General features: G+C 44.1%; 1 protein-coding gene across 2 annotated transcripts in view; it reads right to left on the reverse strand.

Annotated features, from left to right (window-relative positions):
• Positions 1-18420, reverse strand: part of LOC115777097 (junction plakoglobin-like) — a 193700-nt gene that overhangs the window by 36235 nt on the left and 139045 nt on the right. For both annotated transcript variants that reach the window (XR_004019583.1, XM_030724924.1), the window contains exon 13: positions 17940-18090. Coding sequence is in view for 1 of the 2 variants with exons in the window: in XM_030724924.1 (XP_030580784.1) it covers positions 17940-18090 (151 nt within the window). In the remaining variant the exon portion in view is untranslated. The remainder of the gene's footprint in view (positions 1-17939; positions 18091-18420) is intronic.

The following is an 18420-nucleotide window of genomic DNA, read 5'->3' on the forward strand; positions in this document are numbered from 1 at the left end:
TATATATATTTACATATATATATATATATATATATATACTTAGGCCTGTGAGGGTTCTGTGCAGAATCTTAGCTGTTCTAAGGACTACACTCTTCTGGACAGAGACCTCTGATGTTGTGCCTGGAATCTGTTGCAGCCACTCTCCAAGTTTTAGTGTTACAGTTCCTAATTCTCCTACTACTGTGACAAATTTGAACTTTATCTTCCATTGCTACTACACATGTTCCTCCAGCCTCATTGGATTTTTTGTGCTTCTTCTTTCTGATGTTGCAGTCCACTGGGGTTGACATATCTATCATAGCTGCAATCTTGTGCTCCTTGTCACTTACAGATACAGCCACTTAAATTTGTCACTCCCAGCCTTTGTCAGCTGCTTGTGTGTTGTCAGGCAGTTCTCAAGTGCCTGGGGCCCTAGGGCCTTGCCGTTGGCCTGCGCAGAGGGCTGGCTTCCCGTTGCCTCGGGTTCTCTGGGGACCTTGCCCCTCAGGTGGAGGGGCTCCGTCTGGGACCTCCTTCTCCCTTCTGCTGGGGTGGGCGTGCACTTCTTTCCATACTGAAGCCATTTCTATCTAACATTCAAACACAATCATACTCGGATGGTTGCATCGGAGCAGTGTTAATTTTGACAGCAAATTTTGATTTAGTTTTAGTCTTTTGACGAAAATGTCATTTAGCTTTAGTCATAGTTTAGTCATCTGAATAGTTTTAGTGTAGTTTTAGTCAGCTAATTAGCGTAAGAATATACTGTAGTGGACTAAATCTACAGTCGATTCAGTCGCATAAAATACAAAGGGTGTAAAATGTAACTTTTTTTTTCAGTTCCCTTGAATTAGTCATAATACACACTTACACAAAATTAAACATTTATTAAAAGTTATGGAATATTATTAATGCTTGAAAGACCAATACACACACAAATATAGTGAACAAACAACATCTTTAATTACCTGACTTTGTTCATTGAGCATAACAATAAAATATTGATGAGTAGGCCTGCTCTGCCTGAAAAATTTACAGGATAGGGTGGTCTTCATGGGTTTAGACCAAATTTGTGCAACTGTGCGTCTCATTGGATGTTTTCCTAACTTGTCCCTGCCTTTCACAAAATTAAATAAGTTCTGATTGAATGTCGTCCCCGCCAAGCATTTTCATTTCGTTTTCATTCGTTGAAGAAAGTGTCAATTAATTTCATTACTGTTTTTATCCAGTTATCATCTCATATTCATGAAAGAAAGGGTTGTTGACATAAACTATGATTATAACTATAATTCCAACAGTTCCCGATTCTCATCTTGTGTTAATTTATGTTGTATCCTTCTAGTTCCAGTAGCCCACTTATCATCGGTATGCCCTGGTTCCTCAATACCTGATGCAGATCTCATTAGCAGATGGGTTTTTAATTAGTTTCAGCTGTGTTAGTGTCAATGAAATTAACAGCAGATGCACTAGAGAAGTGACAATTAGACAACTGCTAAAACTGCCAGGAATAGTTTTACATGTGGAATCCACTGACAGTTTTTTTCCTCCTCATCTTTTCTGGCTGTCCTTTAACTAGTTTTGCATTTGGCTAGGGTCAGTGTCACTACTATTAGCATGAGACAATACTTGGACCCTGCAGAGGTTGCACAGACTCCTCCAGGATGGAACACCAATACATGCAATTGCCAGAAAGTTTTCTGTTACTGCCAGCACAGTCTCCAGAGCATGGAGGAGATTCCAGGAGATAGGCAGTAACTCAGTCCTGTCCAGCTAGGAGAGCTGGACAGGACTGAACAAGGCCCTAACCCATCAGCAAGAAAGTATTCACTCCTTTGTGCAAGAAGGAACAGGATGAGTACTGCCCGAGCCCTAAAAAAAAAGCAGGCCACTGGTGTGAATGTCTTTGACCAAACAGTCAGAAACTCACTGTCTGGCAATACGGATTAGTATTTGCCATAAAATACCAGAATTGGCAGGTGTACCACTAATGCCCTGTGCTTTTCACAGATGAGAGTAGATTCACCCTAAGCACATGTGACAGACATGAAATGGTCTAGAGAAGCCATAAAGAACATGCTGACTGTAACATCATTCACCATGTCAGGTGCAGTGGTCGGTCAGTGATGGTTTGGGGAGGCATATCCATGGAGAGATGCATAGACATCTACAGACTAGGCAACAGCACCCTAACTGCTATTATGTATCAGGATGAAATTCTTGGACCCATTGTCAGATCGTATGCTTGTGCAGTGGGTCCTGGGTTCCTCCTGGTCCATGACAATGCTCAGCCTCATGTGGTGAGAGTATACCTAGAGCAGGGATCCTCACATCCAGGCCTCAAGAGCCGGTGTCCTGCAGGTTTTAGATGTGTCTCTGCTTCAACACACCTGAGTCAAATATAGAAGCATACTCAGGAGGTAATTCAGCCATTCACCCATTTGATTCAGGTGTGTTGGATCAGGGACACTTCCATTGCTCAGCAAGATTGACAATGATTTACAAAGATGGATGCATTTACCTCTTACTCTGCTTGGCAGAATCAACTGTGTTGAAATGAATGTTCAACTAAAACTGCAACATCTGTTCCAAACTTTGCCCACGCCCTTACCATAATCATTTTTTAAAGCTCTTAATAGATATGTAAGACCATTTATACGGAAAGGTAAGGCACCCCGAATATCTTTGGAGAAATTAACATGGGACTACAGATTAGGGGGACTACAACTACCCAGTTTTTAAAAAATACTACCTAGCTGCTCAAATGAGATTAATTTTATCCCTTTTTGAGGGGAAAAATGCACCCTCCTGGACACAAATTGCACTGCACCCCATAAAATCAGAAGTACATAGTGACCTCTTTTACAAATAATTCTAGGAGTGTAAACACCAGGACAGATAACCCTATATTGGACCATCTGATCAAAATCAGGTATGAGGTGCATCAGTGTCTGGACTTGAAACTGGGACTTTCACTAAGAACACCTTTAAGACAAAACAAATTTATTCCTGTGACCCTAAATAATAAGATTTTGAACACATGGTACTCTAAAGCAGTCTAACGTTTAGAGGATTGTTTCAGTGGAGGTCTCCTTGTGTCATTTGAACACCTGAAGAGGAAACTTTTTATGGTTATCTCCAGCTAAGATCCTTTTTGAGGGCTAACTTGGGTCCTGATATGATTCTGCATGTGCTAAATGATATTAAAAGATTGTTTTGTGAAGGGAATGCATCAAAATTCATTTCTAAAATGTATTGCCTCTTGCTGAATGAGAGCCCTAAACCAGGTCTACATAAATCAAAATTAAAATGGGAAGTAGACCTCTGGGTCACAATCGATGAACAACTCTGGTTTGATTTATGTTATAAGCGTGTGTCAGCAATCATTAATTCTCAGTATAGGTTGATTAATTAGAACTTCTTACATCAACTATATTTAACCCCAGAAAAACTACATTAATTCAAACCCAGTTTACTAGAGATGTGCTTCAGATGTGCCACTGAGGTAGGGACCTTTTTTGCACAGCACATGGTTGCGTAAACAGGTGATGCCCTTCTGCCATGATATTTGTTTTACTCTAATCAATATTCTAAAAATTAATATTGTATTGGATCCAGAACTTTGTTTACTCGGGAATATTGCAAGTTTGCAGGGCTCGCTAAAAAAATACACAAATTCCTTCCCAAGATGGCGCCACAGTAGGCAGCCTGTTACTGCAGCTCCCAGGTTACTTCCCTTTCTTGTGTGTTTTTCTTGTATTTTAAGGTTTTCTTTCAGACTCTTAGTTTTGTAGTTATATCGGATATCAAACCCGTCATGGACCTGCAAAGTTTCATTAGAGTAGTGGCATTCCTTATACTCTTTTTGGGACTTTTCACCACTTCATCTGGAGAACCGGTGAGCCACTCTATTGTTTACAGCCGGGATCAGCTGTTAGCCCTGTGCAACAGGAGCGTACTCCCGGAGGAGAGACCCGAGATTCCGAAGGAATTACGGCGTCGGAGGAGGGGATGCAGAGCTGGAGCGAAGTACCGGGAGAGGAGGAGACGGTACAAACCGAGCATTCCATCTATTCTCATGGGCAACGTAAGATCTTTACCCAACAAGATGGAAGAGCTGACGGCGCTAACCAGACTGCAGTGGGAGTACCAGCAGAGCAGCCTCCTGCTGTTCACGGAGACTTGGCTCACGGATCACACACCGGACTCCGTCGTAACATTGGAGGGCTTTCAGCTGGTGAGAGCGGACCGGAGCATGAGGGAGAGTGGTAAGAGGAGAGGTGGGGGACTGGCGATGTACGTTAATGAGAGATGGTGTAACCCAGGACACATCACTGTGAAGGAGCAGCGCTGTACCAAAGACATTGAACTGTTAGCGGTTAGCGTTCGGCCATACCACCTGGCCCGGGAGTTTTCACATGTTATTGTGTTAACTGTTTACATCCCGCCGTCGGCCGACGCTACAGCAGCCTGTGAGGACATCCACACCACCGTCTCTCAGTTACAGACGGCACATCCGCAGTCCCTGATTATCATCTCTGGGGACTTCAACCATGCCTCACCTTCTTCCACTCTCCCTAACTTCACCCAATATGTCGACTGCCACACAAGGGACAATGAAACTCTAGACCTGCTGTTTGCTAACACAAAGGAGGCTTACAGCTCATCACCTCTACCCCCGCTTGGCCACTCAGACCACAACCTGGTCATTCTTCACCCCACCTACACCCCCATTGTGAAGAAGAAACCCCCCACCAAGAAGACAATAAGACTGTGGTCTGAGGACTGCAGTGAGGCCCTGAGAGACTGTTTTGAATCTACAGACTGGCAGGAACACTGCAGGCCTCACAGTGAGGACATTGACGCCCTCACCCACTGCATCACAGACTACATGAACTTCTGTGTGGAGAACACTGTGCCAACCAAGAAGGTACGGTGCTTCTCCAACAATAACCGTGGGTGACCCCAGAGCTGAAGGCCCTGCTGAACGAGAAGAAGAGGGCCTTCAGATCTGGAGACAAGGAGGAACTGAGGAGAGTGCAAAAGGATGTGAAATACAAGATCCGGAGAGGCAAAGAGAGCTTCAGGAGGAAGATGGAGGAACAGCTCCAACATAACAAAGTCCGAGAAGTCTGGAGAAACATGAAAAAAATCTCTGGCCACTCCGAGGACAATGGAGGAGCCACAGTGTCTGCTGACCGAGGGTGGGCTAACGACCTGAACCTGTTTTTCAATAGATTTGACTCTGGGTCGTTGACCACCTCCCCCACCCCTCAGCTCCCATCTGCCCCCCTCCGTATGCTGACCCCCCTCTCTCCTGGTGTAGTGCTATCATTGCCTGCACTCTCCTCACCCTCACCCACAGCGGAGCCAGCCCCATCACCCACCCCAACCCAGCCTCACATCCACCTCACAGCTGATCAGGTGAGAAGTCAGCTCAGAAAGACGAAGATCAGGAAGGCAGCGGGTCCAGATGGAATCAGCTCCAGACTGCTCAGGGACTGTGCAGACCAGCTCTGTCAGGTGGTCCTGCACATCTTCAACCTGAGCCTGAATCTGGAGAGGGTTCCTGAACTGTGGAAGACTTCCTGCATAGTTCCAGTGCCAAAGATCGCACAGCCCAGGGAGTCCAACCACTACAGACCTGTGGCCCTGACTTCTCACCTGATGAAGACCATGGAGAGGCTCATCCTTCATCACCTCTGCCCACTGGTGAGCTCAGCGCTGGACCCCCTGCAGTTCGCCTACCAGCCCGGCATTAAGGTGGACGATGCCGTCATCTACCTGCTGCACATATCCCTCTCTCACCTAGAGCAGGCAGGAAACACTGTGAGGGTCATGTTCTTTGACTTCTCCAGTGCTTTCAACACCATCCAGCCTGCACTACTGAGAGGGAAGATGGAGGGAGCCGGAGTAGACAGTCAGCTGACGGCATGGACCATCGACTACCTCACCAACAGACCACAGTATGTCTGATGTGGTAGTCTGCAGCAAGGGGGCGCCACAGGGCACAGTCCTCTCACACTTTTTGTTCAGTCTGTACACCTCAGACTTCAGGTACAACTCAGACCACTGCCACCTACAGAAGTTCTCAGATGATACGGCCATCATTGGATGTGTATCAGATGGGAACGACCAGGAATACAGGGGTGTCATCAGTGACTTTGTCGGCTGGTGTGAGAACAATGCACTCCAAATCAACGCCAGCAAGACGAAGGAGATGGTCATAGACTTCAGGAGGAAGCCACCCCCTACAGCACCGGTGAACATCCAGGGAAAGGATATTGAGACAGTGGTCTCCTACAAATACCTGGGTGTTCATTTCAATAACAAGTTGGACTGGACTACAAACACAGACGTCCTGTATAAGAAGGGCCAGAGTCGACTCCACCTGCTGAGGAGACTGAGGTCCTTTGGTGTCTGCAGGACTCTGTTAAAGACCTTTTATGACACAGTGGTAGCATCTGCCCTTTTCTATGCAGTGGCCTGCTGGGGGGGTGGATGCACCGAAAGGGACAGGAGCAGGATCGACAAACAGGTGCGGAGGTCTAGCTCTGTGTTGGGATGTCCTCTGGAGTCTGTGATGGTGATGGGTGAGAGGATGATGTTAGCAAAGCTGACATCCATCATGAACAACCCCCATCACCCTCTGCATGAGGCCGTGGGAGAGCTGAGCAGCTCCTTCAGTCAGAGACTGAAACATCCTCGCTGCAGGAAGGAGCGCTTTCGCAGGTCATTCATCCCAACAGCAGTTAGACTGTATAACACATCATGATGTCTTGAGTCACTTAGACACTTTACCTCCTCTGCCATCACTTTATCCATACAGTCCAGATACATTTTATTTATTACACTCACCCATATAATGCATACCGTGTATGCTGTGTACCTTACCGGCTACAAATGTATATAATATTTTGATATCTGTATATAGTGTTTTGATGTGTGTGTATATGTGTGTATATGTACATGTGTGTATTGACTATATATTTTCTGTATATAGTGCTTATGTATATGTGTATAGTGTTTTTCTATTTTATTTTATTTTTATTTTATTCTATTCTATTTTTAGTTTTCTGTACTGAGCTGCTGTAATGCGCAAATTTCCCTGTCGTGGGATCATTAAAATTTTATCTTATCTTAAAATTTGTAGAAGTTGCCTTGTGTGTAGCCGAGAAATATATTGCAGTGTCATGGAAATTGGATTCCCCTCCTTTTATTGAAAAATGGTTTTCAGAAATTAATAGTTGCATTCCCCTAGAAAAAAAAAATCACATATTGTCTTAAACAGTACAATACCTTTTTGAAAATCTGGCAGCCTTATTTAATTTATCTTGATGCATCTCTTGTACTAAACATTTAGTGTTTATTTTTACACTATGCATTGACTTTTTTTTTTCCTTTGGACAGGGTGGTTGACAGGGGATTGAGGTTTAACAGGCAATTATTTGCCTTATGTTAACATGTTTATGTTGTGTATGTATGTTATTTATATAAAATCATAAATAGAATAATATAAAAAAACATGATGTTTTTAGTGTGCTTATAAGTCTATTTGTGTTGTAGCTTTTGAATGTTTTAGAATCTTGTACTCCATTTGTTCACCGTTCAAGTCTACAAGTCACATGTAACAGGAATGTGCACCCTTGTCCTTGTTCAGCATGGTGATGACCTTCATAATGACTACAACTCTGGTAAGACTTTATATTTACATCTTAAAGAAAAACAGAGTTGTGGCAAAATTTCATTTTGACTTGTAGGTTTTATCGAGTTAAATGAAGAGATTATTGCTGATTGCATGAAGGTGGACAGCGGTTGGATGCCAACTTCTACTTCTCTGATGTGCTTTACAAAATTTGAAAAAAGCACTTCAGGGTTTCCACGAGGAGGAAAGATTGGAGGGAGGATTTTACCAAAAGAGAAAGTACCAAGTCACAGATGACTTTATTCATATACAGTGGCTTGCAAAAGTATTCATACCCCTTGAACTTTTCCATATTTTGTCACATTACAACAACAAAATGTTTTGAATCATGTATAATTTTCCTTCCACTTCACAATTGTATACCGCTTTGTGTTGGTCTTTCACATTAAATTCCAGTGAAATATATTTATTTTTGTGGTTGTAATGTGACAAAATATGGAAAAGTTCAAGGGGTATGAATACTTTTGCAAGCCACTGTATAACCATGATACCTATCTCAATTACTGGACTAAAGTGGAACAGGCAAAACAGTATGAAATCATAACATTTACCTAGCTATTTTTTCAAAATGTTTTCTTTTTTAATGTACAAACTTGGTTTGTGTGATCAATTTTATAATAACTGATCATCTGTTTTTAAACAGGATTCTTAGACTTCTTCTACTTCTGCCTCTGATGTACATTAAATATTCAGATAAGCGGCACCAGGTGTTTTAGAGGGACACAAAATATCCATATTACTGTACTCTGAACTGTGTTTTTGCCTTTAATTTTTATTATGCATATTGTATATATGTGACTATTTTAGGGGAATGGACATGGCTTTGATTTTTGTCTGTGGATTTCAGAAGCACTTTAAAAACACTTGCTTTGTTATGTAACCCACATACTACTGATCGGTATGAATGGGCCCTGAGTTCGTATTCAACGACATTAATTACTTAACCACTATAACATCACACACTCTACAATTGGAATTAACAATACCACACTTTAATTAGAAAACCACCAAAAACACACTTAAATCAATATTTCAGTTCGTTCAGGTCAATTAACGGTTCAAAAATACATGTATCCCCACACACAACAGTCCCAATTAATGTTATCAAACAAAACAAACCCGTTGCAGGCCTGATTCGGAGCTCGGGTACGGTGAGACCAGAAACTTTGCGGTCCTTTCACTCAATTAGAGCCAAAATAAAATAATAAGCCAACAGTACCTTTTTCCAATATGGCGGTGCAAGCGTTCAGTCCACGTTGTCCCACACAGGCAAGAAGCACAGGGAATACCCGTCTGGTCGCCGTTTCCCGCGTAGCCAGAGGAACTCTGAACTATAGGTAGCTCAGCGCGCTATCTGGGATCCTCTTTTGTCTGTGTGCGGTAAGAGTCAGCCGAGTCCTGTAGCGATTAACCGGGCTAGCCAACCGCAGCTTTCAGACGATCAGCGCGGCTAATTTCCGCTCGATTATCCAGCGAGCAAACCACGACTTTCAAGTCCAAACACTTACAGGCGTAGGCTGCGCCAAATTAAACTGTCCTCCTTCCGTCCACCTGGCCGATGTCCGAACACGGAGTACCAGTTTAACTCTCCATAAAACTTTCACTTTTTCAGTCAAAGTCTAGCGCACCTCTCTTCTCGGGTCTCTCTTTTTCCTTCTCCCTCGCGCACACTCACACCACCTCCAATCAGCAGCCAGTACAGAAACAGGTGACTAAAATGAAACACTAGATTGGCTTTCCTTCACAACAAATGAAATGAACAAATAAAATAGAATATTTATGGCAAATTAATTATCTTAACACCTTAACATTTGAAATTTTAACATTCACATAAATGCATTTAACCACATTCAATCAACTTATTTATGTCCATTTCCTACAGGGCTACACCCTCCCCCATCAACACGTCTGATGTCCTCAGCAGACTAACATCTTAAGTAACTTAATGAACTGCATGGTAACAGGAAATGGGTAAAGTGTTTAACATTAGCTGTCTTTTTAGCCCTTTCCAATCTGTATCACAATACCTCTGTGTACAATAGTCAATGGTTGATCTCGAGATTTTCCTGGTTTATCATAGGTCAACCTTACTACTGGTTTCACTGACCTTTTGGGCCTAGTCCTCTTTGTAGGTAGTCTTGAGCCAGGGCTACTAGACTGTCTTACACCTTCATCATTGTTCGAACCATCGTCAGGCTCAGTGCTGGCTTCATGGTCAGTGTCACGGTCAGAGTCTACAGGAGAATGATCTGGTCGGTCAGAGTGGTTGTCACTCAGTGGAATGCAGTCTCCCACCTGTTCCCCTCTACTCACAGTGTCATCCCTCCTCTGAACCATTTTCTCAAAATAAGTCCTATAGGGTCTAGATGGCAAACCACCCTCAAAATCAGATGACTCACTTGAACTCACCCCTTCACTTTGTATGGAATGATGGGTGCTAACCCTCTCAGGCCGCTTCTGGCTGTCTAATCTCTTTGCTCGCTTATTGGATGCATCCTGCGAGTGCTCCAACATTGGGATTCGCACTAAGTCTCCTATAGGAAGAAGATTATCCCTATGTAATGTCCTGACTCTGTCCTTGCCATTCTGGGATTTTACTTTGTAGACCGGCAAGTTTGGCATTCTGGCCACAACAACATAGGGAACATCACACCAGCGATTCTCAAGCTTGTGTTTCCCTTTTATTCCAAGATTTCTCACCAACACTCTGTCACCTGGCTCTAGAGTCTGGGCCAGAAGTCTCTTGTCATAAGTCCTCTTGTTTCTCAAGTGCGACTTGCCAGAGGCTTCTGCAGCCAGCTCATAAGCCTTCTGCAAATCCTCCTTCAGTTTGGTGACATAGGAAGAGTGCTGATGTTCTGCCCTTTCATTTAGATGTGTCCCAAAACACACATCCACTGGAAGTCTAGCTTCTCTTCCAAACATCAAGAAGTACGGCGAATATCCGGTAGCATCACATTTAGTGCTGTTATAAGCGTGCACAAGATGTGTAACATACTGACTCCATTGCCGCTTCTTTTCCTGCTTCAGAGTCCCTAGCATTGACAACAAGGTCCTGTTAAATCGTTCGGGCTGAGGATCACCCTGAGGATGGTACGGAGTAGTCCGCGACTTCCGTATGCCAAGGATTTTCAGCATTTCCTTAATGAGTCTCGACTCAAAGTCTCGTCCCTGATCCGAATGAATCCGGGCTGGCAAACCGTAGTGCACAAAATACTTCTCCACCAAACCCTTGGCGACTGTGAGAGCCTTCTGGTTTTTGGTTGGAAATGCTTGGGCATATCTTGTGAAATGGTCTGTGATCACTAGCACATTACTTATTCCTTTGGAGTCAGGCTCCATGGACAGGAAATCAATACAGACCAACTCCATCGGCCCTGTGCTGACTATTTGGTGCAGTGGTGCAACTCTTTGGCATGGAGTTTTCCTCAAGAGGCACTCTCCACAGTTTTTTATGTAGTGTTCTGCCTCGACAGACATCTTGGGCCAGAAGAATCTGCTTCGGAGCATATCAACTGTCCTTTCCACGCCCATATGACCTAAGTCATCATGCATGGATTTCAGCACCACAGCTCTGAATTCAGCAGGTAGCACCAGTTGGTAAGTCTTTTCTCCTGCACGACTTATACTCAGTCGGTGAAGGAGTCTGTCTTTCATAATCAACTTTCCCATTTCTCGTTTCATGGCAAGTAAGTCTGGTTTTGTCTTGATCTCATCTGGCCATCTGCCACTCTTTATGGCCTCAATGGTTGGTCTTATTACAGGATCTTGTTCCTGTGCTGCCATTAGCTCAGGCTTGGACAATTGCCTCAGATTGTTCAACTCCAAGTTTGTAGAAAAGGTGTAAGCATCAGGCACACAATCTGGATGGGCTCCAAGCTGCTGCGCGTATCTTGGTGAGTCCTCAGGAGAATTAAGGCCACCAACTCTCTGGCAAATAGACTTAACACTCTCCTGAGAGATGTTTCGCATTTCTGTCTTCCTTTCTCCTGGCTCCATCCGGGACAACAGATCAGCATCAATGTTGTTTCTGCCAGGTCGGTAAACAATGTCAAAGTCATACACTGACAAATCTGACAACCATCTATGTCCTGTCGCATTGAGTTTTGCTGACGTAAGGACATAGGTTAGCGGGTTGTTATCAGTGTACACTGTAAAGCGGACTCCATAGAGATAATCGTGGAATTTCTCAACCACGGCCCACTTAAGAGAGAGAAATTCAAGCTGATGGATGGGATAATTCTTTTCTGATGAACTGAGTTTACGGCTGGCAAATGCAACCGGCCGAAGCCCTTCAGGATGCTCTTGATACAAAACTGCACCAAGACCTGACAGGCTAGCATCCACATGCAGCACATATGGCTTACTAGGGTCGGCAAAGGCTAGAACTGGTGCATTCGTGAGGCAGGTTTTAATAGCTTCAAATGCCTCGGTGCACACTTGATCCCATCTGTCTCCAAAGGGATCCCTCTCATCCAGATAGGCATGATTCTGCCCTGTCTTGGGTCTCCTTCCCCGCTGAGTTGGGGCGTACCCTTTAGTGAGGTCTGTCTAAGGGCGGACAATGGCTGAGTAATTGTGGATAAACCTCCGATAGTATCCACAAAACCCTAGAAATGATCGCAAGGTCTTAAGGTTGTGCGGCCTGGGCCAGTTCACGACAGCCTCCACTTCGCCGGGGTCGGCTGCGACACCTTCTGCTGACACTATGTGACCCACATACTTGACTTGCGTCTGACAGAACTGACATTTGTCAAGTGAAACCTTGAGTCCTGCCTCTTTGAGTCTGTCCAACACTTTCAGGAGTCTCTCTTCGTGCTCCTCTAGTGTTTTCCCAAACACTATTAAGTCGTCCAGGTAAACTAGTACCTGGAGCAAGTTCATGTCACCGACGACCCTCTCCATCAACCTTTGGAAGGTCGCAGGAGCTCCAGTGATGCCTTGAGGCATCCGCTCAAACTGATAGAAACCTAGCGGACATATGAAAGCGGTTTTCTCTTTGTCCTCCTCCTTCATGGCTATCTGGTAGTAGCCACTCCTTAAGTCCAGGACGGAAAACCATTTGCTTCCAGATAGACAATCCAGAACTTCATCAATCCGGGGGGTTGTGTATTGATCAGGCACAGTGCGGCTGTTGAGTGTGCGGTAATCAATGCACATTCTGACTTCTCCGTTTTTCTTTCGAACAATGACAATTGGAGAGGCATAAGGACTCCTAGACTCCTTAATTATGCCTGCTGCCAATGACCTCTGTATGTGACGACGCACATCATCAATATCAGCTGGAGCAATGCGTCTGGACCGCTCACGAAATGGTCGCGGGTCTGACAGACGAATTGTATGCTCTACATCTCTGGCTAACCCCACATCAAGTTCATGAGAAGAGAATACATCGGCCCTTTCAGACAATTTCTGACGGAGCCTGGCTTTCCACTCCTCTGGAACAGGAGATGAGCCAAAGTTGATAAGACTGATGTCAAATCCCTCAGACACCAGCTGTTGTTCTGACACGGTTGTAACATCAGTCGTGCACAGACAGCCTAAGGTGGTGCCAACTGGAATCGTTACGTCTTTAAGTGATTCGTTTTGCAGAAGAACTGTGAACTGGTTAGCATCCACAGCATTGCTTGGGATTGTCATGGACTGTAACAATACACCAGCGGGAAGAGGGTTGGTAGAAGAAGCTTCTACCATCAAGATCTCATGAGGCAAGGGCTGTTTTAGCTCAACTTTACAGGTTGCTTTACAGCTGCTCCCTGCAGGTAGCACAAGAGAACCAGGACCCTGCCACTTGACACACCCTACTTCATCATCATCTTCTTCCTCAGGGCAAGCACTGTGCACCATCAAGGGTGAAACAGACACACCTGAGGTACCCTCACAGAGCTGGGCTAGCCTCTTGGGAAGGTTGGCACTGGCACTGGTTCCTAAAATCACTGGAGTCTGGTCAGGGCCTGGGGGGTCAGGACATATCAGTGCTAGGACTGACATAGTGGTTGGTGCTCCCACTACTTTCTTTGGAAACTCTATGTCCACCACCACATAGCCACGATATGGGTAGCTTGAATCACTCAATCCCCAAATGTTTAGCCGACTCACAGGGTGAATAGGGATATCTGATAGGTATCTCTGGTACCAAGACTCAAAGATTATGCTGACTCTTGAGCCGCTGTCTAATAATGCATTACACAGGTGCCCATTCACTTTCAGTGGCTCTAAAGATGGTGGCCCAATCAGGCCTTCTGGAAGCCCATGGGACTCCAACACGTCCACTGCACTTTTCCTAATTGTACCAGCCACTTCTTCGGGGATGGTTTTACCTGTAGCTGGTTGGGGTTTACCCCTGGTTTTCTTGAGAACTCCAAGGAGTCTCTGAATAACCTTGTTCTGGTTCTCAGGCTTGTTACACTTTGGCGCTATGTGGCCATTTTCCCCACAGCGGTAACAAAAGCGTTCTTCTGAGTCAGGTGACTGCCTGGCTGATGGAGTCCCCACCGCCATCACAGTTGGAGAAGCTCCCGCCTGACAGGACAGCCGTGTACCTACTTTCTTTTGCAACTGCTTCACTTGTTTCTTTAGGGCAACCACTTCAGGGTCCACATTATTCTCTGAAGCTAGCTCTCTGCTATCCAACTGCTTTTCACCCTTCTCTGTTTCTGCAGGAGAATGGGTAGCAAGTGCTGCAAACATGGCTTTTACTTCTTTGAGTTCTGCTTTCAGGCTCTGTATCTCTGATTGCCTGTTGTCAGCTTGTGGCTTAACTTGAACCGAGCTCACTGAGCGGTTCAGCTTAACTCTGGAAGCTTCATATTCTTCCTCTATGCGAATTTCTCGCAGTAGTTCAAGGAAGGTTGGGGGTTTGGTCCTCCTCTCTCTAAGACGGAGGTTAATTAGCATTAAGTCAGCATCTACTGCACCTTTAAGTAGCTGCTCAACACGTGCGGTGTCCATACTGTTAACTGGGATACCACCTCTTTGTACAACTTTTGTCAAAGCACGCTCTAACCTGCGGAGAAAATCAGACAACTTTTCCCCAGGTTGTTGCTGCAACAGTCTAAAGGCAAAATACAAGTCATCTCCGGACTCTGCCAGTCCAAAGGCACTCTCTAACGCCTCTAAACATCCTTCAGGGGTCACATCCGGATCAGATAAACGCACTGCTTTTATCACATCTAACGCTGGCCCCTTTAAACTCTCTATGACTCTCCTCCTTTTTTCTTTTGGAGAGCCAGGACTCTCTTCGACCAGCAGGTATGCTTGATCTAACCAGTGGTCAAATTGTTCCTCACCGGCTGGGGTGGGGATGTTACCTGAAAAAATTCTCAGGCGTCGGTGTCCTGCATTCTCTGGGGACGGTTTAACTGTTTTGTCCAGCAGGTCACCAACAGCACGCAAGATGGACTCAGTAGGAGACACTGGCTGTAATCCAGCCAATAAAGCTTGCACATCCTCGGCAGACTTTCCTTCAGCCTCCAACAGAGATTTCAGTTTACCAGCAAAATCTTCCTCAACCCCAGGAGTTTCAGCTACTACACAAATTGGCCATGCTGTCAATCCATCGGGAGAGCGAACTTCTTTTGGGACTGCTGAGTCAGTCACTTTTTGTCGACACTCACAAAGCACTAACACTTGATTGTCTGTGTCACTTAGCATTCGTCCTCTGACTCTTACGCGCCCAAGACACTTGATAGTCTGTAGTGCATCTTCTATCTGCGCAATCTCTGTGTGCTCTGGAACTACAGTCTGTAAAGCTTGACTTTCATCTAATGTCTCTCCCCTACACCAGTTCTTCAATCTGGTCACTAGGTTGGTATCCATGTCAAAGATCCTCTATTAACATTCCCTCATGTAATACAGTTAGAAACTCAATACATTTTTTTTTTTTTTTAACAAATATAACACAATCCCAGCGGTGCCTCCATTTATGTAACCCACATACTACTGATCGGTATGAATGGGCCCTGAGTTCGTATTCAACGACATTAATTACTTAACCACTATAACATCACACACTCTACAATTGGAATTAACAATACCACACTTTAATTAGAAAACCACCAAAAACACACTTAAATCAATATTTCAGTTCGTTCAGGTCAATTAACGGTTCAAAAATACATGTATCCCCACACACAACAGTCCCAATTAATGTTATCAAACAAAACAAACCCGTTGCAGGCCTGATTCGGAGCTCGGGTACGGTGAGACCAGAAACTTTGCGGTCCTTTCACTCAATTAGAGCCAAAATAAAATAATAAGCCAACAGTACCTTTTTCCAATATGGCGGTGCAAGCGTTCAGTCCACGTTGTCCCACACAGGCAAGAAGCACAGGGAATACCCGTCTGGTCGCCGTTTCCCGCGTAGCCAGAGGAACTCTGAACTATAGGTAGCTCAGCGCGCTATCTGGGATCCTCTTTTGTCTGTGTGCGGTAAGAGTCAGCCGAGTCCTGTAGCGATTAGCCGGGCTAGCCAACCGCAGCTTTCAGACGATCAGCGCGGCTAATTTCCGCTCGATTATCCAGCGAGCAAACCACGACTTTCAAGTCCAAACACTTACAGGCGTAGGCTGCGCCAAATTAAACTGTCCTCCTTCCGTCCACCTGGCCGATGTCCGAACACGGAGTACCAGTTTAACTCTCCATAAAACTTTCACTTTTTCAGTCAAAGTCTAGCGCACCTCTCTTCTCGGGTCTCTCTTTTTCCTTCTCCCTCGCGCACACTCACACCACCTCCAATCAGCAGCCAGTACAGAAACAGGTGACTAAAATGAAACACTAGATTGGCTTTCCTTCACAACAAATGAAATGAACAAATAAAATAGAATATTTATGGCAAATTAATTATCTTAACACCTTAACATTTGAAATTTTAACATTCACATAAATGCATTTAACCACATTCAATCAACTTATTTATGTCCATTTCCTACAGGGCTACAGTTAAACCAAGTTTAAGGTGGTTCGCATGGCTTTAACAGGTAAATGAGATCCTGTTCTAGTCTTTCACAGTTGTTTAAAATAGGAATTTTGAATAGTCTTTACCAAGTCCGGAGCATATCTAACTGAAAACATTAAGTACTCTGTAGAGTTTTGATTTTGTTAGTTGTCAATTGATCATGCAAATTAGTAAATGGTAAATGGACCAGTTTTTGTACAGCGCTTTTATACTTTATTCTTCTATAGCACTTTTCTTCTCTAATTGAGCACTCAAAGCAGTTATACAACACGTTTGCATTCACCCATTCATACAAGCACTTCCATGTGTATCTAAGCTAAGTGCTTAATGTCTAACATTCACACACATTCATACTCCAACGCTTGCGTCAGAGAGCAACTTGGGGTTCAGTATCTTGCCCAAGGATACTTTGGCATGCAGCTCGGAGCAGCCAGGAATCAAACCGCCAACCTTCCGATTAGTAGGTGACCTGCTCTCAGGATCAGTTTTCAGGACCCAAATTGCACACTGTGCAAAGACACATAGTAGACATATGTAAGTGCAGGAATGTTTGTGCAACATTCAGATATAGAAGTCCCCAAGGCCCACTAGAAGACACTTCTAAAGGTGGTTGAAAACAACAGTGTTATGATCCTCTGGGACCTGTTTCAAATTGAAAAGCAGCTCCAGACCAACCAACCAGATGTAGTGGTGAGTGACAAGGAGCAGAAGGCTGCAATTGTGAAAGATATGGCAATCCCAGTCAAAAGCAACATCAGAAAGACGTGCAAAAATTATCCAGAAGTGCCAGGGGCTGAAGGAATATCTGTAGCAGATTTGGAAAGTCAAGTCCAGAGTGGTCCCAATGGTAATAGGAGCATTAGAAGCTGTAACCCTCAAACAGGGGAAATAGCTCCAGCAGATCTCTATCCAGAAGAGTCCTCAGAACACACACACACGCGCACACACACACACACACACACATACATATATATATATATATATATATATATATATATATATATATATATATATATATATATATATATATATATATAAAATAAATAACCCAAAAGTAAATGGCACTCATGATTAACTCACAGGTTTGTCTCACATTCATAGTTTTACCACCAAAAAGCTTTGGACTTGTTTATTTCTTAACTTACAAAGTAATAAAAAGCCATAGTTGGAATCAGAATTGAACATGGCATCTCATGTGGTCTCTTGTTTGATGAATTTTGTTTTTCAAGTAACTAGTCCACACAAGTCTCTTAATCCAGATTCTAGGAGAAGTTTTTCTCCCTCTAAATTTTCAAAACTTACCAATTCCCTCATTGTTGGAGTGCAGCAGCTCCATGAGTGGTGCTGATGCCCCTTCTGCATCTATGAGCTCTGCAGACTGTTTGTCCAGGGCTAACTCACACAAGACGCCTGCAGACACTCTTTTCACATTCTCCACATATGAATACAGCAGCTGGGCAGACACACACAAATATAACATAAACTTGTTATCTCTCAAAGACACATTTACCAGCACAGGTGACTTTGTTGGCTGATTCCTTACTGATTACCAACAACTTTGGTACCTATATTAGTGCAGGAGTTTATGCAGAGATATTTATTCATTCTCACAGTGTTTGTGTGGGTTTCTTCAGGTGTCCAGTAATATCCAGGCCAGCCTAAACAGGGACCTCAAAGTAACTGTTTTTATACCTTGGCTGTGGATCAACTGGTAGAGTGGGTCCATAATATAACTGGCAAAAATACAAGAATTTCATTCATCAGCCTAAAATGGGAAAATGAG

This window comes from Archocentrus centrarchus, unplaced genomic scaffold (assembly GCF_007364275.1).
Source record: "Archocentrus centrarchus isolate MPI-CPG fArcCen1 unplaced genomic scaffold, fArcCen1 scaffold_43_ctg1, whole genome shotgun sequence".
NCBI lineage: Eukaryota > Metazoa > Chordata > Actinopteri > Cichliformes > Cichlidae > Archocentrus > Archocentrus centrarchus.